Below are 26,389 nucleotides of genomic sequence, written 5' to 3'. Positions count from 1 at the left end.
GCCGTGGTAATTGACCCTTTTGCTCCCATGTTTCCCAAAGGAACTTTTGAAAACCCGCATACCCCTTCCAACATTTTTGACATCAATATTTGAAATTTTTTATCTTAGCCTGGGCAACATAGCGAGACCCCATCTCTAAAGAAAAAAAGTTTTAACTAGCTGAGTGTGATGGTGGGCACCTGTAATCTCACCTGTTTGGGAAGCTGAGGCAGGAGGATCTCTCGAGCCCAGGAGGACCACTGCACTCCAGCCTGGGTACCATCACATCTCACTGCAGCTTCCAACTCCTGGGCAACAAATATAATTTCTATATGCAACTAACATAATTACAGTATTTTATAAATATTGACCTTTTAAAATAAAACTGTTACATCACTGTTTTCTTTTCTGTTTTTTTTTTTTCTTTTCTTTTTTTTGTTTTTTGTTTTTTGAGACAGAGTCTTGCTCTGTTGCCCCGGCTGGAGCACAATGGCACGATCTCGGCTCACTGCAACCTCAGCCTCCCAGGTTCAAGCAATTCTCCGACTTCAGCCTCCCAAGTAGCTGGGATTACAGGCATGTGCCACCACGCCCAGCTAATTTTTTGTATTTTTAGTAGAGACAGGTTTTCACCATGTTGGCCAGGCTGGTCTCGAACTCCTGACCTCAGGCGATCCACCTGCCTTGGCCTCCCAAAGTGCTGGGGTTATAGGCGTGAGCCACCATGCCCGACCACATCACTGTTTTCAATACATCTAATGAAACAGAATACCTAATTGGTTACTATCATTCATTTTTTGAAACTACATAAGCAAATCCTATATTACAATTATTAGAAACTGGCCAGACATGGTGGCTCATGCCTATAATCCCAGCACTTTGGGAGGCTGGAGTGGGTTAATTGCTTGAGCCTATGAATATGAGACCAGCCTGGTCAACATGGCAAAACCCCATCTTTAGAAAAAAATACTAAAATTATCCAGGCATGGTGGCACGTGCCCATAGTCCCAAATACTCAGGAGGCTGAGGTGGGAGGATTGCTTGAGCCTGGGAGGTGAAGGTTGCAGTGAGCCAATTATGCCACTGCACTCTAGCCTGAGTGACAGAATAAGACTTTGTCTCAAAAAAAAAATTATTGGAAGTTTTACATTATTCTTTTTTCTAGTTGAACTTGTATTTCCACTCCAGTTGCCCAGCAGAACTATATCCTATTGTAATATATTTTTACGCTCCTTTTAGTAATCACCTCACTTATCTATAAGAAAAAAAGTTATAAATTTTAATTTTAATTAAAAATTTAATTTAAAAATCATAACCATAAGATTCTGAGTATTTGAAATTCTCTTCTGAACTGGATCTGATTAATATTACTACTAGTAGCCAAGTGAGCAAAATAATATAAATAAATTATAAATTTGATTACACATAAGTAAAATTGGAGTGGAAGTAATCTATAATCTCTTACTGGGAAAAATGTGACTGGGTGTTTTTCGTGTATTCATGGATAAGTATTATTTATGAATGGATTGAAAGAGACAGGATTCAGCATCAATTCTACTTCTAAGAAAACTTGTATGGGCAGAAGTCCCGATAAATATTGGTTGGTACAGACGAGTAGACAGAAATGGCAAGTGTCTGATTATATTCAGTTACTCGCTTATCTGAACTCTTTGAAATTTATATGCTAAAACATGCATATGGACCTAGTGTCCAAAAAATCTTGTATAATTTATCAGCTGACAACGTGAGCCCTTCCTCCATTTTGTTGAAAGCAAAGAATTGGAAGCCCTGTGGCTCGGACAAGCATTTGCTCCCCATCATTGGAATCAGGTTTTTCGCCCTACATCAATATTCCAATGGATGTTTTGGTTCCTGGAGGACTTTTTCGGGAGGGGAGTGGAGAAGAGCAGGCCTTCTGCTTGTAAACTGGGAGAAAAGGGTTTCTTTAGAAAATAGTCTATGTCTAGACTGAGACTCTAGACATTGCTTTTCAAACAGTCCATGCTCTCTGAGTCCTGCAGAAAGTCTCCAGGCACCCCCGAGGGTGCACGCACCAGGGCTAGGAGACCTCAGGTTTATACATCTCTTTCTTTTCTCTTTCTTGGGGACTGGTCCTACTGAAACATATATACATATATGATACACACACACACGTATATATAAAATATATATTATAGATAATATATAATTATTAATATCTTATATGTAATATATAATATATAATTGTATATATTATATATAATTTATATATAATATATAATGATAAATATATTAAATATATAAAATAATATAATATATAATTATATATAATTATATAAAATATGTATTATAGCTATAGATATATATAATTATATTACATATAATTATACTACCTATAATATATGATATATAATATATTAGATTCAGGGGCTAAATGTGCAAGTTACTTGGATATATTGCATGTTACTGAGGCGTGGGGTACAAATGATCATGTCACCCAGGTAGCGACCATGGTACTCAGTAATTTTTCAACCCTCCCCCCCCCCCCCCCCCCTTCCCCCCCCCTCCCCCCTACAAGTCCCCAGTGTCTATTATTTCCATCTTTACTCCGTGTAGTACACAGTATTGACTTTTCAATGTAGTTCCCAAGGTAAGTGAGAACATGCGGTATTTGGATTTCTGTGAAATATATTCTTAGGAATGCTTTGCACACAATGGAAGGATTTTGTGCATTTTTAATTTCGTTCAAGCATGACACCAAGTTTACTGCACTGGTCCATCGTTCAGGGAACTCTGACTTGTAATGTCCCTGTGACAACAGCCTGTAGACTCACAGCTAAATACATCTAGGGACAAATGAACCCTAGATTCGTTTCTAGGCATGACTTTCTCACAGACAGCTAGCCTGGCTATCGGAAAGCAAAAAGTGCCTTTTGTTGTCATGCGAAATCTCTCTCACCAGTAAGGAAACCTCTCTGGGAAACGAACCTGCTCGGCTTGTTTGTGAGTGAATAGAGATGGAGCCGGGAAGATGCCACGGTAACCTGGGCCTTCTCCCAGACTTAGCTCCCCAGCCTGCACTGGAGTCACCGGGCCCTTCCCCAGCCCTATAAAGTGGTTCCTTCCACGGCCACCCTTGCTCAGGCTCCAGACTCCAGGGAGAACCGTATCACTGGCCCCCTCCCTCAGCAACACGCCAGAGGGAGCCCGACAAGAGAGAACTCTGGAATAAAAATAGAGGAGAAAAACCTAAGCTGACAACATCTGGGGGTGCATAAAACAGATTCTTGACATGGTGAGCAATTTCTGTGGAAACGTAAACCTAGAAACTAACAGATGCAGGTTTTTCTACTCAGGGGCCCTGTATTACGGCAGCAAAGTGGCTCCAGATTCCATCCCGTCTTGGGTCAATCCTTCACCAACGCCCGTGATCTCCATGCTGGCACAAGGAGCTCAGGTGCTGGAGTCCACGCCACCCCCACATGTGATGAGAGGTAAAGCTTCTACACTGCTTGCATGTCCCAGAACTCAGCAGACCATAATCCCGGGAAGCATTGTGTGAATGAGGCCGGGTGCAGTGGCTCATGCCTGTAATCCCAGCACTTTGGGAGGCCAAGGCAGGCAGATCACCTGTTTTTCTATAGAAATACACCTTATTTTGTTTTTAATCATGTATTTACGGAATCCTAGTTTTGTTCAGTCTTTTAAAAAACCTTTCCGCAAACACTTTCAGTGGGAGGTTTGGGTAGTAGCTGTGGTCATCTAAAAGCCAGGAAAATGTATTTCTTTCTGACAGTTTTGGTGGCTGTGGCTTCCTTGTGTAATCGCAGATTTCTTTGCCTTCCATTGTCAATTTCTTTGCCTTTCCATTGACAAACTCTCTGGCATCTTCTCCCACAGCATGTGAGAGGGGGAGCTGCCCCGGGGAAATGTTCCCAGCTCCTTACATTGCAGCCTTCACCCACAGAGATCACAGCTGCTGGCAATTAGCTAGTTCACCTAGAAAACCTGTGTGCAGCTTTGCTTTCCTTACTTTTCTTTTTATTAGAAAAAAAGTAAATTTCAACACTCAGAGACAGAGCACATCCCTCTCCCTGAAGGAAGGTGCGAAGTCCCAGCTTGACTTGAGAGTTTGAAATTTAGAAGGGTGGTTCCTGCTGGTCCTAGAACTGTGCAGCTTTCTTGACTGCCTGGAATATAGACCTTTCCATCAAGAAGGCCTCAAAGCTGGCTCTCAAGGTTGTATGCCTAGCACATACCAAATACCATGTTGTAGCAGAGAAAACTTAGCAAGGACTTTGAATGGACATTTAATGTTATTTCAGGCAAGGCACATGGCTCACACCTGTAATCCCAGCACTTTTGGAGACTCAGGTGGGAGAGGATTGCTTGAGGCCAGGAGTTTGAGAAACCAGAAAAAAAAAACCCTTTTCAAAAAATTAGCCAGGCATAGTGGTGCACCTGTAGCCCCAGCTACTCAAGAGGTTGAGGTGGGAGGATTGCCTGAGCCCAGAAGTTCAACGTTGCAGTGAGCTATTATTTCACCACTACATTCCAGCCTGGGTGACAGAGGGAGGGAGACTCTGTCTCAAAAAATAAAATAGAGACCTGGCATGGTGGCTCACGCCTGTAATCCCAGCACTTTGGGAGGCTGAGGAGAGCAGATCACTTGAGGTCAGGAGTTCAAATCCAGCCTGGCCAACCCTGTCTGTACTAAAAATACAAAAATTAGCTGGGTGTGGTGGCAGGTGCCTATAATCCCAGCTACTCGGGAGGCTGAGGCAGGAGAATTGCTTGCACCTGGAAGGCGGAGGTTGTAGTGAGCTGAGATCGTGCCACTGCACTCCAGCCTGGGCGACAGAGCAAGACTGTCTCAAAATAAAATATGATAAGATAAAATACAATGATAAAATAGTAACTTCATCTCACCCTAGGGCTTATCTCTAAAATGATTTCTAGGCCACAAGTAACTCGCCTCTTCACTCTCCATTGCTGGTAGTGCTTTGTACAACACTCCCCTCTCCTACCCCAGCTCTGTGGGGGTGGGAGGCCCAGGAGGGACCATGCAGAAGTCTCAGTAAACAGTGGCAAATGTCCGCTGCCACGCACGAGTGGGGAATCCGTGCGGAAGTTGACTACCCTGGAGGAGCAGTTGCTTTTACTGTGCCTTTCCAACCCGCGCTTTCTGAGAGCCAGTCACTACCGTCATGCCCAGGGAGTGAGCTGCTTAAACTGTGGCTTTGCAAAATAAAGCTTTTGGAGAAAATTGTTGAGACCAAGTTAATTTACCTTTAAATATTCTTCCCAGTTAAGGCTGTAGTGCTTCTTCCAAGTTTCTCATCTCTGTTGTAGGATGCAGTACAAAGGATGAGGACTTCAAAGTCAGACAGTCCTGGAGATGCATCTGCCCCATGACCTTGGTCATACACTGAAACCCCTCCAGGGTTCAAGCAGCCACCGCTAACGCGGGGATGATAACACCCTCCCTGCAGGGTGGATACACGTTTCTCTTTCCTAGCGGAAGCTCAGTTATCACCCACCAGTGTTCTGCCCATAAACCTCAGGTGCTAGGAATCTGTAACATTAGTCACGGAGGTCCTCGATCTACTTTCAGCCTGATCAAAATTTCAGGCTGGACTGACTCATTTAACCACGATGCTTCATTTCTGTTGTCTTGAATTCTGTCAACTCAGCATGGCAGCACTGATTCACTACTGCTTATCAGAAGGTCTGATTGGTGGGATTTGAGTTAATTAAATGGCAAAACCAATCGTTGTCTTTAATAAAAGCAATTTTCTTCAAACAGAATATTTCAAACTACCATATTTGTGTAGAGGAAGAAAGAGGATATCATAATATAATGATTGTTTAAGAGTTTCTTTTAGTTTTTATTTTTGAGATGGAGTTTCGCTCTTGTTGCCCAGGCTGGAGTGCAATGGTTCAATCTCGGCTCACTGCAACCTCCGCCTCCTGGGTTCAAGCAATTCTCCTGCCTCAGCTGCTGAGTAGCTGGGATTACAGTCACCTGCCACTACACCTGGCCAATTTTTTTTTTTTTAATAGAGATGGGGGGGGGGGGCTTTCTCCATGTTGGTCAGGTTGGTCTCGAACTCCTGACCTCAGGTGATCCGTTCACCTTGGCATCTCAAAGTGCTGGGATTACAGGAGTGAGCCACCAGGCCTGGTCAAGAGTATTTTTAAAAGAGCCTTTGCTGTGTGTGTTTTTTATTTTATTTTATTATTTATTTATTTATTTTTGAGATGGAGTCTTGCACTGTCACCCAGCTTGGAGTGCAGTGGCGCCATCTTGGCTCACTGCAACCTCTGCCTCCCAGGTTCAAGCAATTCTCCTGCCTCAGCCTCCCGAGTAGCTGGGATTGCAGGTGCCCACCATCATACCTGGCTAATTTTTTGTATTTTTAGTAGAGACGGCGTTTCACTATGCTGGCCAGGCTGGTCTTGAACGCCTGACCTCATGATCCACCCACCTAGGCCTCCTAAAGTGCTGGGATTACAGGCGTGAGCCACCGCACCTGGCCTGTTCTGTGTTTTTACAATGCCCTGTAGTGTCCGGCTCCAACAAAAATCAACTAACCACGTATTTGTGGACTGCAGAGCATGAACCTGGAGGTGTGAACCGAACATTTCTGGCCTGAGTGACAGGTTTAGCCACTGCACGAGCTTCCCGTGACTCCTCTGCAAGCTGTCATTCATACTGCCACCAACAGCTTTCCTAAAATGAGGGTCAAGTCACTTCACATTTATGATGAAGTGCTGCATGACAGAGGGACAATGGAGTATGAACCACTGGGTCCCCGAGGCCTGGAGGAGTACCGAGCATAAAGGAGAAGCACAATAAATATTTGTTCTGATTAAATTAAAGATGTTCAGGAATGATATAGTATTTAAAATCATCTTCCTTTTAATGATTTTGTTTACGTTTTCTTTGCATATTTTCCAGTTGAAAATGACCCACATTTCATCATTTATCTACCCAAAAGCCAAAAGAACATTTGTTTCAATATTGACTCAGAACCTGGAAAAATCCTCAGCCTGGTTTCTGACCCAGAATCAGGTAAAATAAAAATAAATCATATTTGCTTTAGACAATTAGGTCATTGTCATGCTTTCCTGTCACCGCCTTGGATGTCCTTCTTTCTCACCTTAATAGAAGTGCTATATATTTCAGTGATGTTAGTGAGAAATTAAATTATAAATATATTCTTAACTATTTTGAACCATCATAGCTCAAAATATATACCCTCTCTCTGAGTATGAACTAGCAGATCTTGTTGTGGTGTAATTAATTTAAATATGAGCCAGGTGTGGTGGCTCACACCTGCAATCTCAGCACTTTGGGAGGCTGAGGCAGGCGGTTCACCTGAGATCAGGAGTTCGAGACCAGCCTGGCCAACATGACAAAACTCCCCAACTACGAAAAATACAAAAAAAAATTAGCCGGGCATGGTGGCACACACCTGTAATCCCAGCTACTCAGGAGGCTGAGGCAGGAGAATCGCTTGAACCCAGGAGGTGGAGGTTGCAGTGAGCCGAGATCGTGCAACTGCACTCCAGCCTTAGTGACAGAGCGAGACTCCGTCACACACACACAAAAATTCACTTAAACACTATATGATAGTAAATCATTTAAATTACATTTTATACACTGACAATTAAATTTTATAACTGATATAAAATTATTAAATTTTATTAAATTTTGTAACTGTTATATTAAAATATATGTTATACAATGAGAAGCACAAAGAAGAAAATGTTATGTAAATCCTGAAGCAAAATTATAACTTTCCTATATTGCCAAGTTTTATAAATTTGAACTATAGTACCCACACATGCAAAATAAAGGGCACACAAGAGAAAAACTCATTTTTTTCTTTCCTGTAGGAATTGTAATCAATGGTCAGCTTGTTGGTGCCAAGAAGCCCAACAATGGAAAACTAAGCACCTATTTTGGAAAACTGGGATTTTATTTCCAAAGTGAAGGCGTAAAAATAGAAATCAGCACTGAGGCCATCACCCTGAGAGACGGTTCTAGCACATTTGCCTTGTCCTGGTCCGACACGGCTCAAGTCATGAATCAGAGGCAAGTACGATTTCATCTGAACTCAGGCCTGTCCGTGACACATGACTGCATAACTAAATCCAGGCAACAGTGACATCAACATTTAAAAAAAAATCATCGTTTTAAATATAAGGAAGTTGAGGTTCAGAACAATTATTCTCACTCCCTCCTCTGTTCTGGCAGTGAGCACTGTGTTTTTGGTCACCATTGGGTCCCAGGACCTAGTCTAGTGCCTGGTGTCAGTAAGCACTCACTGTGTATGTGCTGGTCAGCGAACGAACCCACCAGCTGAAATCTATACCCGACTCTATCGCAGAGTGCGCTCCAAATGCCATGATCGTGTCCTCTGCATAGAAGCTTCCCAATGAGTATCTGTTAATCGATCGTTTATCTCTAAACTGTTGCAAGCGCTTAGGTAACTAGCGGAATTGTCTGGCAGGGGTGAATTGTTCATATTAGCGGTGAGAAGAATGACTTTCTAAAAAGGTCTGTTCTGGAATGGTTTAATGCCACTTGGACTTTCACACCAGGGTGCAGATCTCAGTGAAGAAAGAAAAAGTGGTAACTATCACCCTGGACAAAGAGATGTCCTTTTCTGTTTTACTTCACCGTGTTTGGAAGAAGCATCCCATCAATGTTGACTTTCTGGGAATCTACATCCCCCCTACAAACAAGTTTTCACCTCATGCCCACGGACTAATAGGTAAAGTGTTTACTGACCATCTGACGAGGGTGGGGCCACTCTAATTCTTTAGCAGCGTTGGCTGACAGTGGTTACAAGTTGAGGACATGGCAGGTGTGGACTCCAGAGCACAGAGGACCAACATAGCAGCGTGGGGTCACTCGGGAATGTGACAGCCAGGACCTTTTGCTGTTCTAGACAAGGCTGTCCAGGGCCAGGACTTCAGCATCACAAACTGGGCAAGTTAAGAGAAGGGACAGATACATTTCAAGTTTTCCGTTAAAGATTTTTTTCTAACTGAAGCGAGGTGAACCCATTTAGGAGGTCTGTAATAACAAGCAGAACACCCTGGACAACTGTCCCTAGTATTTTAAGAAGGGCTCAAATACAAAGCCTGTGACATCACAAGCAAATCTTGTTCCTGTGATCTGAGCTATGCTCTCAGGTGCTCACCTCACTTTCCTGCCATCAGGGTGCTCAATTTACTTACAATCCACTAGACCAACCTCATGTATAAAATGACCATGAGCTCCAGGCACGGTGGCTCATGTAATCCCAGCACTTTAGGAGGCCTGGGCAGGTGGATTGCTTGTGGAGTTCAAGACCAGCCTGGGCACCCCATCGCTATCAAAAAATTAGGAAATAAAAATAATTCACAAGATGTGGTGGATCCTGCCTGGAGTCCCAGCTACTCAGGAAGCTGGAGTGGGACTGCCCGAGTCCAGGAATTAGAGGCTGCAGTGGGCTGTGACTGTGCCACTGTGCTCCAGCCTGGGTGATAAAGGGAGACTCCATCTCTTAAATTTATTTATTTATGTATGTATTTATTTATGAGATGGAGTTTCGCTCTTGTTGCCCAGGCTGAAGTGCAATGGCACAATCTCAGCTCATGGCAACCTCCGCCTCCAGGGTTCACGTGATTCTCTTCCCTCAGCCTCCCGAGTAGCTGGGATTACAGGCATGCACCACCATGCCAGGCTAATTTTGTATTTTTAGTAGAGATGGGGTTTCTCCATGTTGGTCAGGCTGGTCTGGAACTCCGAACCTCAGTTGATCTGCCCGGCTTGGCCTCCAGAGTGCTAGGATTACAGGTGTGAGCCACCGCACCTGGCCCCATCTCTTCAATTTAAAAAAAAAAAAAAAAGGGGGGGACTGGGTGTGGTGGCTCATGTCTGTAATCCCACTACTTTGGGAGGCCGAGGCAGGCAGATCACGAGGTCAGGAGATCGAGACCATCCTGGCTAACACGGTGAAACCCCGTCTCTACTAAAAATACAAAAAAAAATTAGCCGGGTGTGGTGGCAGCGCTTGTAGTCCCAGCTACTCAGGAGGCTGAGGCAGGAGAATGGCATGAACCCGGGAGGCAGGGGAGGCAGAGCTTGCAGTGAGCTGAGATCCGGCCACTGCACTCCAGCCCGGGCGACAGAGGGAGATCCTTCTTCAAATTAAAAAAATAAATAAATAAAAAAGACCGTGAGCAGCACAAACATGCTCCCAGGAAGGACCCTCCCTCCCATCACCACTCCTTTTTCCTCTCAGCTTGTCTTTCCACCCTAGAAATCCCAGAGGGAGGATCAAAATGTAGCATGGAGCCAATAACAAGCCTGTCTTTTTAATTGACTATGATTACATGTAAATCAGTGTCTGATTCTGTTTCGCCAGGCCAGTTCATGCAGGAACCAAAGATACACATCTTCAATGAGAGACCGGGAAAGGACCCTGAGAAACCAGAGGCCAGCATGGAAGTGAAGGGGCAGAAGCTCATTGTCACCAGGTAGGCCTCGGGTGTAAGGACAGTGACGAAAAGGGCTCGTGTTAGAATTAGACCCACACAGCAAAATAGAGGAGCAAGAAGAAGTGTTGTAAGCACTACCTACATCACACTAAGCAATTCATCAGGAATAGACACACACAGCATTCGCATAAGGGCATTTCTGATATCCCACCTTAAATGCAAATAATGACTGGGTATCGAGGGTCATGCGATGCCAGGATTAACTAACCTGTTGTTCTCATCTTCATACTTTAAAAGGCCTCATGAGAGCTTCACAAGTTGGATAACTGGACACGTGGATCAAAGCAGAGAATCATAAAAACACCTATTACCATAGTGCTGCAGAATGAATATAGATTTTTACATCAAGCTAGAGCTTTCCTTTTACACATGGATCTCTGACTGCTTTTTTCTGTAGCTTTTCTTATACAAACCACCCCCATATGCTTCATCTAAAGTGAGAACTTAGAAGCTCGTAACGCATTCAGAGTGTAAAAATCTTACAAATCTTGATATTTTTTCCCAGTCCTTTACAGTTGTCTCACCCATGCCAAATTTGGTACCGTTTTAAAGCCATTTGCCCCTTTTTAGAGTTTTTACAAAGCAGTCAACTTCGCTTTGTTAGAAAGGATTCTTCATGCAAACAAATGTCATTGGCTTTGACATAATTAAACCATAACATTACAATGATAACCATAAAATTGTATTTGGAAGTATTGCCACGAAAGTAGATTTGTGAACTGAAACAATGGATTCTTGGTGAATACACCATTCAATTAGTATCAGTTTATGGGAGGAACAAGGTACTGACGGGAATCTGTGAGCGTGTGTCACAGAAGAAATTGTGAGCACAAATTAATAATGCTAATATTAAGTTATCTGAAGTTGGTAAAAGGGCATTTACTGCCAGGCATGGTGGCTCATGCCTGTAACCTCAATGCTTTGAGAAGCCAATGTGGGAGGATCACTTGAGACTAGGAGTTCAAGACCGGCCTGGACAACATAGTAAGACTCCATCTCTACAAAAATAAAAATAATTAGCCAGGTGTAGTAGATTCTGCCTATAGCCCCAGTTACTCAGGAGGCTGAGGTGGGAGGATCCATTGAGCCCAGGAGTTCGAGGCTGAAGTGAGTTATGATTGTACTGCTGCACTCCAGCCTGGGTAACAGAGTGAGACCTGTCTCATAAATAAATACATAATATATAAATAGGCTGGGTGCAGTGGCTCACGCCATCCCGGCACTTTGGGAGGCCGAGGCGGGTGGATCACCTGAGGTCAGGAGTTCAAGACCATCTTGCCAACATGTTGAACCCCCCCCATCTCTACTAAAAATACAAAAATTAGCTGGGTGTGGTGGTGGGTGCCTGTAATCCCAGCTACTCGGGAGGCTGAGATAGGAGAATTGCTTGAACCTGGGAGGTGGAGGTTGCAGTGGGTGGAGATAGCACCACTGTACTCCAGCCTGACTCCATCTCTCTCTCTCACTCTCTATACACACACACACACACACACACACACACACACACAGATATTTATATATGTATATATCTATATCTATATATGCATTTACTTTATATATAGAGAGAGATGGAGTCAGGCTGGAGTGCCGTGTGCACTCTATATTTATACTATATTTATATATTTATATTTTTGTATATTTATGTATAGATATTTATAAATATTTATCTATATATAGATATATATGTACATAAATATATATACATATATAAATAAATACATACATATACACACACATGCATTTATTATAATGACAATAAGTAAATGCTGGGCCTCCATTTCATCCACTGCAAGCACCTCATGGTTCATAACTGAAACTGAGCTGTCCCCTGAACTGGGCGCGGCCATACACTTTTAAGGCTCATTCACGCAATGTGCCAGATCCTTTACAAATTGTTGGTTACTTTGCCCTTCAAGTGGAGGACATGAATCTGCTCAGAAACAGCAGGTATCACCCTTAAACACACAGAAAGTGCAGTTAAGAGGCGCCTCCAATGCGTTCTTTTTTTTTTTTTTTTTTTTGATGACAGAGTCTTGCTCTGTCGCCCAGGCTGGAGTGCAGTGGTGCGATCTTGGCTCACTGCAACCCCCGCCTCCTAGGTTCAAGCGCTTCTCGTGCCTCAGTCTTTCGAGTAATTGGGACTACAGGCATATGCCCAGCTAATTTTTTAAAAAATTATTTTTAGTAGAGACAGGGTTTCTCCATGTTGGCCAGGCTCGTCTTGAACTCCTGGCCTCAAATGATCCGCCCGCCTTGGCCTCCCAAAGCGCTGGGATGACAGGCATGAGCGACCGTGCCTGGCCGCCGACTCATTCTTTAAGTGACTGGTGAGGTCAGCCTCAATACTGTGGAGTCTTGTTCCTGCCTTCTTTCCATTGGCTACTGTTTCCCTTGCTGGAAAAGCCCATACAGGTCAACTCTAAGGGTTCTTCGAGTTCTCTAAGGACACTCCACTGATTCTCTGTCCTTCCAACACCAAGCCCCAGACTTGGGTGTTTCACATGACTTGGGGAGCAGCGATAGGTGGGGGGGGCGGCAGATGTGGTGACGGAACACAACGAACAGCAAGGAAAAGACGGGGTCTTGTGTCTAGGGGTGCCCGGCCAGCCATCCCTCGGCCTCCCGCTAACCACACGCCTTGCTTCCTTGCAGGGGCTTACAGAAAGACTACAGAACGGATCTAGTGTTTGGAACGGATGTTACCTGCTGGTTTGTGCACAACAGTGGAAAAGGATTCATTGACGGGCATTACAAGGATTACTTTGTGCCTCAGCTCTACAGCTTTCTCAAACGGCCTTAAGGGTTTATAGTTTGGGAAATTATATATATTAATACACATCTTTCCCCTGTCACTTTTGCAGATATTCTTTGGTTTGAATAATTAAAATGAACCAGATATCAGGGTGGTTAATTAAAATGAACCAGATATCAGGGTGTTTTATAAAGCCTGTAAATACACCTGAAGAAAATAAATATCTTACAAATGAGCTTTTAGGATTTTGTTGCATTTTTAGATGCCAAAGTGTGTGAATCAAGGTGGTGCTGAGACAAGCCAGCATCTGGACAGAGCCTTAAATGTGGTGTTCACTGTGATCATTTGTTACTCTTTTCTTTTTCCTTTGAGACAAGGTCTCGCTCTGTTGCCCAGGTTGGAGTGCAGTGGCACGATCATAGCTCACTGCAGCCTCAACCTGGCACAAGCAATCCTCCCACTTCAACCTCCCTAGTAGCTGGGACTACAGGTGCATGTCACCATGCCCGGCTCATTTTTATTTTTCCGCAGAGACGAGGTCTCACTATGGTCCCCAGGCTGGTCTCAAACTCCTGGGCTCAAGTGATTCTCCCGCCTCAACCTTCCAAAGTGCTCGGATTACAGGTATGAGCCACCACACCCAGCTGATCATTTCATTGTTGAGTCTCAGGTCCTCAACCTTGCAGACTGCATCCATCTTTACACTACTAGTTGCATGAGAGGTATGATTATGAGAGGGTTAGATGGTGAGCATAGAATACGAATGGGGGTTACTCGATCTTAGGTGCTTTGTAGAGATTTATACTAAAGCCCTGCTACCCTCTGTAGGGATAGCCTTGCTATGGTGCCTGTGATAACCCAGTATTTTTGTCCAAGATTCTCTTCATAGTGTTGGTCCCTGGGACCCTTCTGAGTGTGTGAGGCCTGGATTAGCCATGGTTCTCCAGAAAAACAGAACCCACAGGAGATTTACAATAAGGATTGGCTTATGTGATTATGGAGGCTTGTAAATCCAAAATCTGCAGAGTAGGCTGATGGTACAGAAGACCCAGGGAGGAGCCAGTGTTCCAGTCCAAAAGCCATCAGGCAGGAAGAGCCGACGCTGCAGATGAAGTCCGAAGGCCGTACGCTAGAGAACCCCTCTGACTTGGGGAGGTCAGCATTTTGTTCTATTCAGACCTTTGACTGATTAGATGAGGCCCACCCACACAAGGGAAGGTGATTTCTTTGTGTGTGTTTTCTTGAGATGGAATCTCACTTTATTGCCCAGGCTGGAGCACAGTGGCGCAATCTCGGCTCACTGCAACCTCCATCTCCTGGGTTCAAGTGATCCTCCTGCCTCAGCCTCCCAAGTAGCTGGGATTACCAGCGTGAGCCACCATGCCCAGCCCCACTTGGACTTTTTGTTGCTCCCAAATTCTGCACATATTTAAAATCGCTCAGGATGTTACCTCAGATGGCTAATGAGACACACTGTGAATGTTGCTAAGTGAATTCTGAATTTTAGTTCCAAATTCTCTGGAAGCCCTGTGTGTCTGTGAATCAAGTTTCACACACATTTAATATACCTTGAACATGGCATTTCTTCTAGTACTCCTGGTAGAACTGTTACTTCATTTGCATTTAAACCATTTCTGAGAAATACCACTTACATGCTAAATCTTATATTAGACTTTATTTCAAAATAAAGTCGTAAATTATGTTCTAACAAAAAGCCAATGACATTTATAAGGCAGAACAAAATAAGCAACCAATTTAAAGCGAAACTCGGTTACTTTATGCTGTCTGCTCTTGTATAGTGGATTTTGGTGCTAAGATGCAAGTCTGAACCACTGTAATTCTGTGCTTTGCTGTGTTTACAACTTTCCTTAAAAAATCAATTCCTAAAATGAACATATTCTCAAAAGCCAAATTGGTGAATTTGCACTTTAAAAAAGCTTTCTAAAGGCACATTTTTATGAATCTTTCTTTCCGTAATCTGATAAAAGTCATTTTTCATTTTAGAGGCAAACTCTTTTTTTTGCACATATCCAACCCATACTTGAAAAAGCAAGTAGGCATCTCTAAACTTAATTGCAAAATCTTAAGGAAATGTGATTGTTTCTAGAAACTAAAGATTACTGGCTGGGCGTGGTGCCTCATGCCTATAATCCCAGCACTTTCAGAGGCTGAGGCAGGAGCATGACTGGAGGCCAGGAGTTCAAGACCAGCCTAGGCAACATAGTGAGACTCCCATCTCTTCATAAAAATAAATAAAAGTAAAGATAGCCTTAGTGCTGAAGAGATAAATAACACTACCTCTTAGTTTTCTTCTTCTATAAGAAGTGGTCACCTATGATGCACTTTTGAAAAATCTGCTGCATCTTTTCCATTTCCTATTTCAAAAATAGAAACATATTAAATATTAGAATGCTAATATTCAACATAAACTTCAAAAGTGAGATTTTAACATTAATTCTGTTACTCGGTTAAAATCTTGAATTTAAAACTTCTACCTGCAGATACTCAGTTTAGCTTCTTAGTATTTTATGTGTGCACAGTGGTCTTAAAAGTAATAATGAAAATCTTGGGGTGTATATTTATATGTGGTAATAGAGTTCTATCAAAAGAAACTGCAGCTTTAAAGGATCACTTACTACCATCAAGTGGCATCTTCTCTTTAGTCTTATCCCAACTGAAGGAGATATAAGTGACTCCAAAGGCCCAGTAAAATCAAAGTAAAAATTACCTGGCTATCTAGGTACATAGAGATGCTTGTATGCTATAAGAACTTAGTGTTATTTTTCTTAACTTTTTCACAATGGCTGAGTCTACTTCTTAGTAACTATTCCCAAAATAACTACAGAAGAGAAAAAAAAAAAAAACCCTCCAGGATGGCTTCCTTAAGTGGCATAATTATTCAGTTATCTAATTAACGTTTCTAGCATCACTGCAGTCAACCTAATGACTAACTTATAATCAAGGCTGATCATATTCTGGCTGGGCGCGGTGGCTCACGCCTGTAATCCCAGCACTTTGGGAGGCCAAGGCAGGCAGATCACCTGAGGTCAGGAGTTCAACACCAGCCTGACCAACATGGCGAAATCATGTCTTTACTAAAAATACAAAACTTAGGTGGGTGCCGTGGCATGGACCTGTAATCCCGGCTACTCGGGAGGCTAAGGCAGGAGAATCGCTTAAACCCAGGAGGCGGAGGTTGCAGTGAGCCAAGATCGCAACACTGCACTCTAGCCTGGGTGACAGAGTCTGTCTCAAAAAAATAAAATAAAATAAAAAGGCTGATCATATTCTAATCCTGTGATTCCATCTTACCCAAGTAGGAACTGAGGTGTATACTGGTATCAGTGAACAGTTTCTCAGGCCCAGCAGTCAGGGCAGATTTTCAAGTAGCTGCTATACATGATCAAGTTTCTCTTACTGGCCTATCATTTCATTTGATTATCATTGAACATTGTCTGTCAATTCCTATAACACATACCTTGGGTCTCTATCTGCTTCTCACTCGTATCTCCAGTACAATGGCTTACCTACTGAAGGCACTCCATAAATACTGGCTGAATGAATTTGATGCAATCATGTCAGAAAAACTGAAACTGAGAGGCAGTTAGAAGTAGATGCCAGAAGACAAAGGAAAAAATCAGCAAATGAGATTTAATGAGATTCTAATGAAGAAAACAGAATTTGGTCTCTCAGGACAACAAAACCAACAATTTGATATGACCTCAAGTCAGTTGTTAAAAAAAGAATAGCTTAAAACAAAATAAGACAAGCCACTGACTGAGAGAAAATATTTGCAAAAGACACATTTGATAAAGAACACTTAACTGAAATATACAAAGAACTCTTAAAATTCAACAACAAGAAAATGAGTCACCCAATTAAATAGTGGGCAAAAATCCTGAAATACATCTCACCAAAGAAGATATACAGGCAGCAAATAAGCATATGAAAAGATGCCCCACATCATACTTCATCAAAGAAATGCAAATTAAAGCAACGATAAGATCCCATTGTACACCTATTAGGATGGCCAAAATCCAGAACACTGACAGCATCAAATGCTAGCGGAGATGGGGAGCAACAGGAACTCTCACTCATTGCTTGTTTGAAAACAAAATGGTACAGTCACCCTGGAAGACAGTTGGGTAGTTTCTCAGAAGACTCCTGGCATATGATCCAGCAATTGTGCTCCTTGGTCTTTACATAGATAAGTTGAAAACATCTATCCACAAAATACCTGCACACAGATGTTTGTAGCAGCTTTATTCATAATTTCCAAACCTTGGAAGCAACCAGGATATCCTTCAGTAGGTGAGTGCATAAACTGTGGTGCATTCAGACAACAGAATATTATTCAGTGATAAAATGAAGTGTGCCATTGAGCCACAAACACCTAACCAAAACAACATGGAGGAACCTTACATGTGTATGTTCTACTAGGTGAAAGAAGCCAATCTGAAAAAGCTACACAACTGTACAACTCCAACTATATGACCTTCGATGGAGACAAAACTAGGGAGACAGTAAAAAGATCAGTGGTCAGCAGAGATTTGGGGGGAGACAGTGAACAGGCAGAACACAGGAAACTTCCAGGGCAGTGAAGCTGTTCTGTGTGATGCTACAGTGGCAGATATACATTTGTCAAAACCCACAGAAACTGCTCTAGTAAGTAAAGTCTATGTTCGAAAAAAAGAAAAATCGCTTATGATGCTTCAAAAATAAAAGTCTAATCATAAGACCTGTTGTTAGTTATCTGTAGTCATTTTGCTTAGCATAAACACTATCAGGCTCTAGGAACTTGAGGGAAAAAACTACTGTCACATCTAGAATCGTATTTTTATGCTTCAGATATTTTTTATTGAATTTAACCTCAAGTATGCTACCTCATTTCATTCTGAAATAATTTCAGAAAGATGTTGGAGAATTAAATGTGGGAGGCAGACATGAAACAGTTTTTCTCTGAAGAAAACCACTGAGTTGATTCCAAACTTACATATTTGGGGGAGGCATATGTAATTTGTCAGGTTTTACTCATCACTATTTGTTATCAGGGAGAATCATTCTCCTTTTTGAAATTCTTCAGGCCAGATTCTTAGTAGTCCAGGCTCAACTTCTTGGCTCCATTTCTGGACATGACCACTCACTGCCATTTATTCAACACCTACTATGTGCTGGACTTCACGTCTGATGCTTTATATGTATTTTCTGTAGGTCTCACACCAACCCTGCAGAAAAACATTTTGACAATTTATACATTAAAAACATCGCAATTCAAGAACATTAACATTCTAATATTACAAAGCTAATGAACAGAACTGCCAGAATTTGATCTAAAGACTGCCCACACCCAAAACCCAGTTGCTTTGCATACTATGCTGTCAGGTTACTTGGAAAAAATCTTAATTCATCCCTGAAGAACATTTTCTGTAAAGCTACTGACATCATCCTGCTAGTATTTCTTTACTGCCTCTTACATTTCTGCTAACAGCATATGTTCTCCCACCTTCTGAGAATAGAAGCTGTCAGCCCTCCCTGACTCTCAATTAAAGAGAGATATCCCAGGGGTTGGCACCGTACCTGTGTCTAACGTCAGCATATTCCCATCCTCATGTTTGAAGTGATCATCCTGGTGTGGTCTGTTGTTTGTTTGAACTCTTATAGAAGATCAACTCAGGCAAGGCGTGGTAGCTCACACGCCTGTAATCATAACACTTTAGGAGGCCGAGGAGGAAGACTGCTTGAGCTCAAGAGTTTGAGACCAGCCTGGGCAACATTGCAAGACCTTGCCTCTACTAAAAAGCAAAAAAATTAGCCAGGCATGGTAGTGCATGCCTGTAGTCCCAGCTACTCGGGAGGCTGAGGTGGGAGAATCAATGACCTAAGCCCAGGAGGACGAGGCTGCAGTCAGCCATGATTGTGCTACTGCACTCCAGGCTGGGTGACAGAGCAAGACCTTATCTCAAAAAAGAAAAAAAAAAAAAAGAGGTCAGGCACGGTGGCTCATGCCTGTAATCCCAGCACTTTGGGAGGCCGAGGCAGGCAGATCACAAGGTCAGGAGATCGAGACCATCCTGGCCAACATGGTGAAACCTCGTCTCTACTAAAATTACAAAAATTAGCTGGGCGTGGTGGCACATGCCTGTAGTCCAAGCTACTCAGGAGGCTGAGGCTGGAGAATGGCTTGAACCTGGGAGGTAGGGGTTGCAGTGAGCCGAGATTGTGCCACTGCACTCCAGCCTGGGCAATGGAGTGAGACTGCGTCTCAAAAAAAGAAAAAAAAGAAAAAGAAAAGATAGATCATCTCTCTCTTCCTGGTGCTGCTGAAGGGTAAGATGTAAACCTCGAGTGCCCAAGAATGTAAATGTAGAGAGCCAGCACAGGAAGTCAGAGACAGAGTGCAAGCCTGGGAAGGCTGTTGACACCTGGTCCCACTGCCTTGGAAGCTAGCGTCTGCTCCTTTCAGTCATGTGCACCATAAATATCCCTTCTCTTCTTTTCCTTTGGCACAGGCAAGTGTGAGTTTCCTGTCTTTTGCATTCCCTAATAATAGACTGCCCTACTTATTTCAAACTGTACAGTTAGGCAGGGTGCCGTGGCTCACGCTTGCAATCCTAGCACTTTGGGAGGCTGAGGCAGGAGGATCACTTGAGCTCAGGAGTTTGAGAGCAGCCTGGGTAAAGTAGTGAGACCCTGTCTCTAAAAGTACAAAAACTAAAAACAAATAAAACTGTATAGTTCAACATTGCTGGTGGGACTGTAAAATGGTAGAGCTGCTCTGGAAGAGTTTGGCAGAATCAAAAGCTTCTGTTCACATAAAATCCTGTAAATGGATGATCGTGGCAGCATTATTCACATTAGCCAAAAAGCAGAAACAATCCAAATGTTTATCAACTGACGAATGGATAAACAAAATACGGTATATCCATACAGTAGAATATTACGCAGCCATAAAAACAAATGAAGCAGGCCCACATGCTACCACATGGATAAACCTTGAAAACATGATGCTAAGTGTAAGAAGCTAGTCATAAAAGATCATGTATTATATGATTTCATTTATAAGAAATGTCCAGAAAGGGAAATCCATAGAGATGGAAAGTACATTAGTGGCTGCCTAGGGCTAGGGCAGAGGGGAAAAATAGCAATTGACTATTACAGGGCTTCATTTTGGGGTATGAAAGTGTTTTAAAATCAGACAGTGGTGATGGTTGCACAACTCTGCAAATATACTAAAAACCACTGAATTGTATGTATATTTTAAATGAGTGGTCTGTATGGTATATGAATTATTACCACAATAAAGCTGCTTCTATATTTATAGTTTTACATTTAAAATTTAATTACACTTGTAGTTCAACTTTACTACTCTACTACTGAAAATATAAATTTAGAGTGTATGAAGGATTTCCTCCAATTACATGATTCTAAATTGTCATATATAAAACACTTTATAATAACATTCTTTAATGAAGATATAAATTCTTCAAGTAAATTACAAAGGAAACAAAAATAACAAGGAAAAAATTACATAGTTTTGATACTTCATGAGACATAATTAAATTGTTCTCAAAGTTTAGCTGAACAACTATACAGAAATATTTTCAAAAACCTGTTTTTTTAATACAAAAGAATACCCTAACACAGTAGAGTCTCATAATGCCCTGGCGAACACCAATTTGATGCTTTAAGATTTTAATGTATTGTTAACACATTTTCAAACTCAGGCGAGTTTAGAAAAGTCTTCATATTGAATTCCTTCCACTCTGCGTCCTTTTAAAGGGCCCTACAAATTAAAATAATTTAAAAGAAGGTTAAAAACACACATTCCTAAAAGACAAAAAAATGACACCATACTTATGGATACAAATTTGCCTTTTCTGTATCCCTAAAATATCATTAAGATAGTTAACATTTGTATATATCTATGAATTTTAAGAAGAATCTATGGCATCCTCATTAAGAAAATCCATATTTTCTTCTGTGACATCTGACATACGTTATCAATAGATATTGTGGCAGAAACCCGCTAGCTGTTCAGTATCTCCTCTGCTTCCTGGATAAATAGCTAATTTCCTAGCTCCCTTGTGGTTAGCTGTGGCCATGCATGGAGCTCCAAGCCCATAGAAGCAAACAGAAGTGATGGTCCAAACGTGCTATCCCCGAAACACAATCTGCCAAGCTCCTTTTGCCTGCCCCATGCACACAGACACGGCAACTGGAGATGCCACTTGAGGGCAGTAGAGCCACTAGCTGGAAGGACCCTGGGTCACAAATCACCTCTTAGAAAAGAGTTGCCTGATGAAAAAAACCCATTTGGGGTTTTTAGAGTGAAACGTTAACTTCTACCATGTTTGTGCCATTGTCCATTTGGGGTTTTCTTTTTTTTTATAGGAAATATCATTTTGTAAGCATTACAGATACTCATGTTTGTCGAGGTTGGCTGTGATAGTTACACTGGTCTAGATTATAAAAAGAGTCCAACTTTAAATTTATTTTCTTCTTTCATATCGAACAAAAAGAGAAAGAGGAAAACGTAATTAATGAAAGATATCTTCTATCACTAAAGCGGATATAACCTGGGAACACAGAGAATATGGGCTGTGGACCCACACTCCCCAAGTTCAAATCTCACTTTGAACAACTGATTTAACCTCTCCGTCCTTCAGTTTCCTCTCTCTGCCCCACTATCTCCCAGTGGAAATGATAGTAATGTCTGTATGATTGGGTTGCTGGGAAACATAAATGAGTCATTCCATATAAAGTGACTAGACCTGGAATTTAATAGGAGTGAGAGCTCAATAATTTTCAACTCTAATTATTATTTAATCTTTTGTTTAAAATTTGAGAGTTGGGTCGGGCACAGTGCTCACGTCTGTAATCTCAGCACTTTGGGAGGCCGAGGCGGGTAGATAACTGAGGTCAGGAGTATGAGACCAGCCTGACTGACATAGTAAAACCCCATCTCTACTAAAAATATAAAAATTAGCTGGGTGTGGTGGCACACACCTGTAATCCCAGCTACTCGGGAGGCTGTAGCAGAAGAATTTCTTGAACCCGGAGGCGGAGGCTGCAGTGAGCTGAGATCGCGCCATTGCACTCCAGCCTGGTCGACAGAGTGAGACTCCGTCTTGAAAATAAATAAATAAAATAAAATAAAAATAAAATTTGACAGTTAATCCTTTCCCTTGCAAAATATAATGTGATGACGACGACGATATTGATGACGATGATGATGACCCTAACCCTGGAAGTGAGATTTTAACAATTTTTTACTGCTTCCCTTAACAACAAATAATTATTACATTTAAAGGAATTAAGTTCCCAGATAAAGTATAACCTAGGTTGGATTTTTCATTATCGCGTTTAATGCTCTATGGTCAACTGCATTTTTCTGATAAGAACCACAAATCTGGAGAATAAGAAGGGAGCCAGACATTTGGGTTTATACGGCAAATAGCTAAAAAGCAGAGGCTATTTAGGAACAATTTATTAGGTGTTAAAAATCTGCTTAATATATGCATAAATTTCAAACATTACCAATGACATGAAAACTTAAGGTGCCAGAAATCATAAAAATAACCACTTGCAAAGTTCAAGTGGTGACACATGCACATACAGAGATTGTTTTGTTTTTTTTTTTAAATGAGGACAGCTTGAAGAACAGTAGAAAAAAAAATTAGGAGATAGATTCCCCTTTTTTTTTTGAGATGGAGTCTTGCTCTGTCACCCAGGCTGAAGTGGCACAATCTCAGCTCACTGCAACCTCTGCCTCCCAGGTTCAAGTGATTCTCCTGCCTCTATCTCCCGAGCTGGGACTATAGGCATTTGCCACCGTGCCCAGCTAATTTTTGCACTTTTAGTGGAGATGGGGTTTCTCCATGTTGGCCAGGCTGGTCTCGAACTCCTGACCTCAGGTGATCCATCCCCCTTGGCCTCCCAAAGTGCTGGGTTACAGGGTTGAGCCACCATGCCCAGCTGGTAGATTCCCTCTTCTAAAAGAACTACATGTTGCTTTGCAATCAAACAGAAAGGCTTTTCATGTGGATTTGCTCCTAAGTTCTACCTCAGTACAGAAGATGAAACTGGGTCTACAGTGCAGAAGGTGAGAAATTAGCTTTTGATGAATGGACACAACCTGCAAACCAAAGGTATCAAGATGGAACTCAACACAGCCTCAACAGTAATCAGTTGTTTTGTGTTTCCCTGAGATGAAAACATGAAACAGGATCTGCATTTGATAGCGCTATGGAATTAGTAAGGTAAGTTTCATGCATGGTCCATGCAAAAAAAAAAAAAAAAAGAAATTAATAAGGGAAGGATAAGCAAGTTGTCAAGGAAATACTGGATGTTCTATTGCTTTATGCTGACGGAGTCAGAGAAAATCTTAGAGTTTTTTGTTAAAACTCAATCTGCTAATTTAGTCAGACTCACACGTTCCTCAATGCCAAGTAAGAGTCCTTTTTCCCTTTTTTCCCCTTAGTTTACATTAGTGAGTAACAGTTAGCAAGTAACAGTTTCTAGGTTAGCATTGTCAGGATCAGAAAGAAAAAAAAAAAAGAAAAGTTTGATTTACTGAAAGGAGAATTCTCTCAAATAAGGACCTAAATGATTTTTCCAGAAAACCTTCCTAGACACATATCCTCTAACAGGCCCATGGGCTTAGGGGTCCTATAAACTCCCCAAGAGAACAAAGAAAATTTAGCAAATTATGTGCAACGTTTTGAAGAGTCTAAACTTTCATTAAACTCCCTTAGTGATCTATTACTCCCAAGCTCCCCCAGAAATACTAAAACGGACTGTACTGGAGATGAAAAATTCTTTTGTTTAGCATCAAAGATATGCAGTGCAGTAGTTCAGAGTTTTAAAAGGAAACTTTCTTTCTGAAGATATCTCGGGCCTCAGTCACAGACCTGTCAGTGAAATATCAGTTCTAAGTCAATAACCAACTTTGTTTGTATGTCAGAGTTCTTTAAATCACTGTATTGATCTCTGCTACCTTAAATCCTTTATGAAAAAAGGGAAGACATTTAAAAAAGTGGGTGACCTCTGTGGTTCCCTTCCTCTTGACAATGACTATACTTCCCCCACTAACTTCACTATGCCAAATTGAGTTTTATATTCAATATGAGGGGAAAAAAGGATACAAACGGTACCTATTATACACACTTTCATAAAACACCAAGATTGGAAAGGAACAGACCAAAATATTAATGGGGATTATGATTTTTATAATTATTTATTTATATTAAATTAAAATATATTTTTCAGGTTTTAAGCATGAGTAACATTTCTTTTGTAATCAGAAAATAAAATACTTTAGCAATGGTACAGTCATTAGAGAAAATAAGCTTACAGATTTCCAAATAGGATACAAGGCTAATAAAAAACTCAAATTCTAAAATAAAGAACAATCCAATTAGAAAACACTATGGCACATTTTTAAAGCATTTTGAAATTTCTGTCTTTGTATAAACAAACTTACAGTTTCAATGATGATAGTAGCTGAAAAAGTCTTCTCATTGATGGATTCAAGGGTACCTTCATTTCCTCTGTAGCCTCCATTTAAAACTAGAATTCTTTTTCCTATGATGGAAAAGAATATAAAAATTAATGTGAAGAAATATCTCCATTTTTCTTCTAACTTGTTACAGCAATGTACAAAAATGTACTACACTTAATAAACATAATACAAAACAAAACCCTTTTTCTTAGAAGTTCTCTCTTTTTTTTTGAGATGTTTTACTTTTAGACTGCAAGGAATATAAGGTACTTGGAGAAAATGTTCAGAGTCCAGAAGTAATCCGAAAAAATTTAGGTTACTTTGTCTCTTTGCAAAATGCATAAGATGGTTTGGCAGTTTTACAAAACTTTAAAGTTATACCTACCATGTGACTGAGCCATTCTATGTATTCACCCAAGAAAAAAGAAACCAGATATCCACACAAAGCTTTGCACATATATGTTCACAGTAGTTTTAATAGCCAAAAGCTGTAAATAAGCCAAATGTCTATCAACAGATAACTGGGTAAACAAAGTGGTACAGGAGTCCCCCCTTATCCCAGGTTTTGGTTACTCTCAGTCAGCGCGGTCCAAAAATAGGTGTATACAGTACAATAAAATATTTTGAGAGAAAGAGACCACATTCACATGACTTTTATTATAGTATATTATTATAATTGCTCTTTTATTATTAGTTATTATTCTCAATCTTTTACTGTGCCTAATTCATAAGTTAAACTTTACTATAGGTATGTATGTAGGAAAAACACATAGTATATATAGTTTGGTACTATCCATGGTTTCAGGCATTCACTGGTGGTCTTGGAAGGTATAGGATAAGGGGGGAATACTGCATATCCATACAATGACATATAGCAAGAAAAAAGAATGAACTACAGATACATGCCACCACATAGGTGAATCCAAAATAATTACGCTGAGTAAAAGTAGCCAGACCAGAAAACAGGACACATTTATATTTATAGAAATTTAATTTATATAAAATTCTAGAAAAATAAGAACTGAATTATAGTGACAGAAAGCATGTCAGCAGATGCCGAAGAAGACGGGGGACGTAGGAGCAGAAGGTAGGAGGGAGGGATTATAGAGCGAAATGAGGGGATTTATCCATCATCTTGATTGCAGTGATGGTTTTATGAAGTAGGCAACATTCAAACTTACCAAATTGTATACTTTACATATGTGTGATTTATTGTACATCAATTCTACCACAATAAAGCTAACACAAGTTTCTCTAATTTGTAAAAAAAAATTTTACTTTAGGAGAAAAAAGAATAAAGAATATGGTAATTGGAAGTTCCATGGACTGATGTTATCACTACATTGGCAATGACACCCCCCAGGAAGATTCTGAGTCAGAAGCAAACAACCTGGTCAAAGAAGTGTTTGTACTCAGATACGGATAAGTTTCCAGAAGGCAAAGACAACTAAGGGGGGAAAGAAAGCAAAATAACACAGACTTTCACTTGACTATCGCAGAGAGCTAAACCAATACATTACAGGTTGAACATCCCTAATCTTAAAACCCAAAATTTGAAAAGCTCCAAAATCTAAAATCTTTTGAGTGCTGACATCATGCCACAAGTGGAAAATTCCACACCT

The 26,389-nt window shown here is 41.2% G+C and overlaps 2 protein-coding genes across 4 annotated transcripts in view; one reads left to right on the top strand and one right to left on the bottom strand.

Moving 5' to 3' along the window:
- The window catches only part of ITIH2 (inter-alpha-trypsin inhibitor heavy chain 2), a 40,717-nt gene extending 27,215 nt beyond the window's left edge, over positions 1-13,502 (top strand). Inside the window, exons 14-19 of the mRNA XM_031936222.1 lie at positions 3,315-3,452; positions 6,920-7,033; positions 7,861-8,059; positions 8,569-8,741; positions 10,383-10,494; positions 13,168-13,502. Coding sequence (XP_031792082.1) covers positions 3,315-3,452; positions 6,920-7,033; positions 7,861-8,059; positions 8,569-8,741; positions 10,383-10,494; positions 13,168-13,315 — 884 coding nt within the window. The 3' untranslated portion in view covers positions 13,316-13,502. The remainder of the gene's footprint in view (positions 1-3,314; positions 3,453-6,919; positions 7,034-7,860; positions 8,060-8,568; positions 8,742-10,382; positions 10,495-13,167) is intronic.
- Positions 13,503-20,134: 6,632 nt separating this feature from the next.
- Positions 20,135-26,389, bottom strand: part of KIN (Kin17 DNA and RNA binding protein) — a 35,569-nt gene continuing 29,314 nt past the window's right edge. For 2 of the 3 annotated variants that reach the window (XM_026454805.2, XM_026454807.2), the window contains one exon: positions 23,197-24,850. In XM_026454805.2, the coding sequence (XP_026310590.1) occupies positions 24,684-24,850 (167 nt within the window). In that variant the 3' untranslated portion in view covers positions 23,197-24,683. Of the gene's footprint in view, positions 21,051-23,196; positions 24,851-26,389 lie in introns of those variants that run through there. The other variant, XM_026454806.1, reaches the window with a different exon arrangement.

This window comes from Piliocolobus tephrosceles, chromosome 9, assembly GCF_002776525.5.
Source record: "Piliocolobus tephrosceles isolate RC106 chromosome 9, ASM277652v3, whole genome shotgun sequence".
Lineage (NCBI taxonomy): Eukaryota > Metazoa > Chordata > Mammalia > Primates > Cercopithecidae > Piliocolobus > Piliocolobus tephrosceles.
Note: the sequence above shows the minus strand (reverse complement) of the source record. Positions and strands in the feature narration are given on the sequence as shown.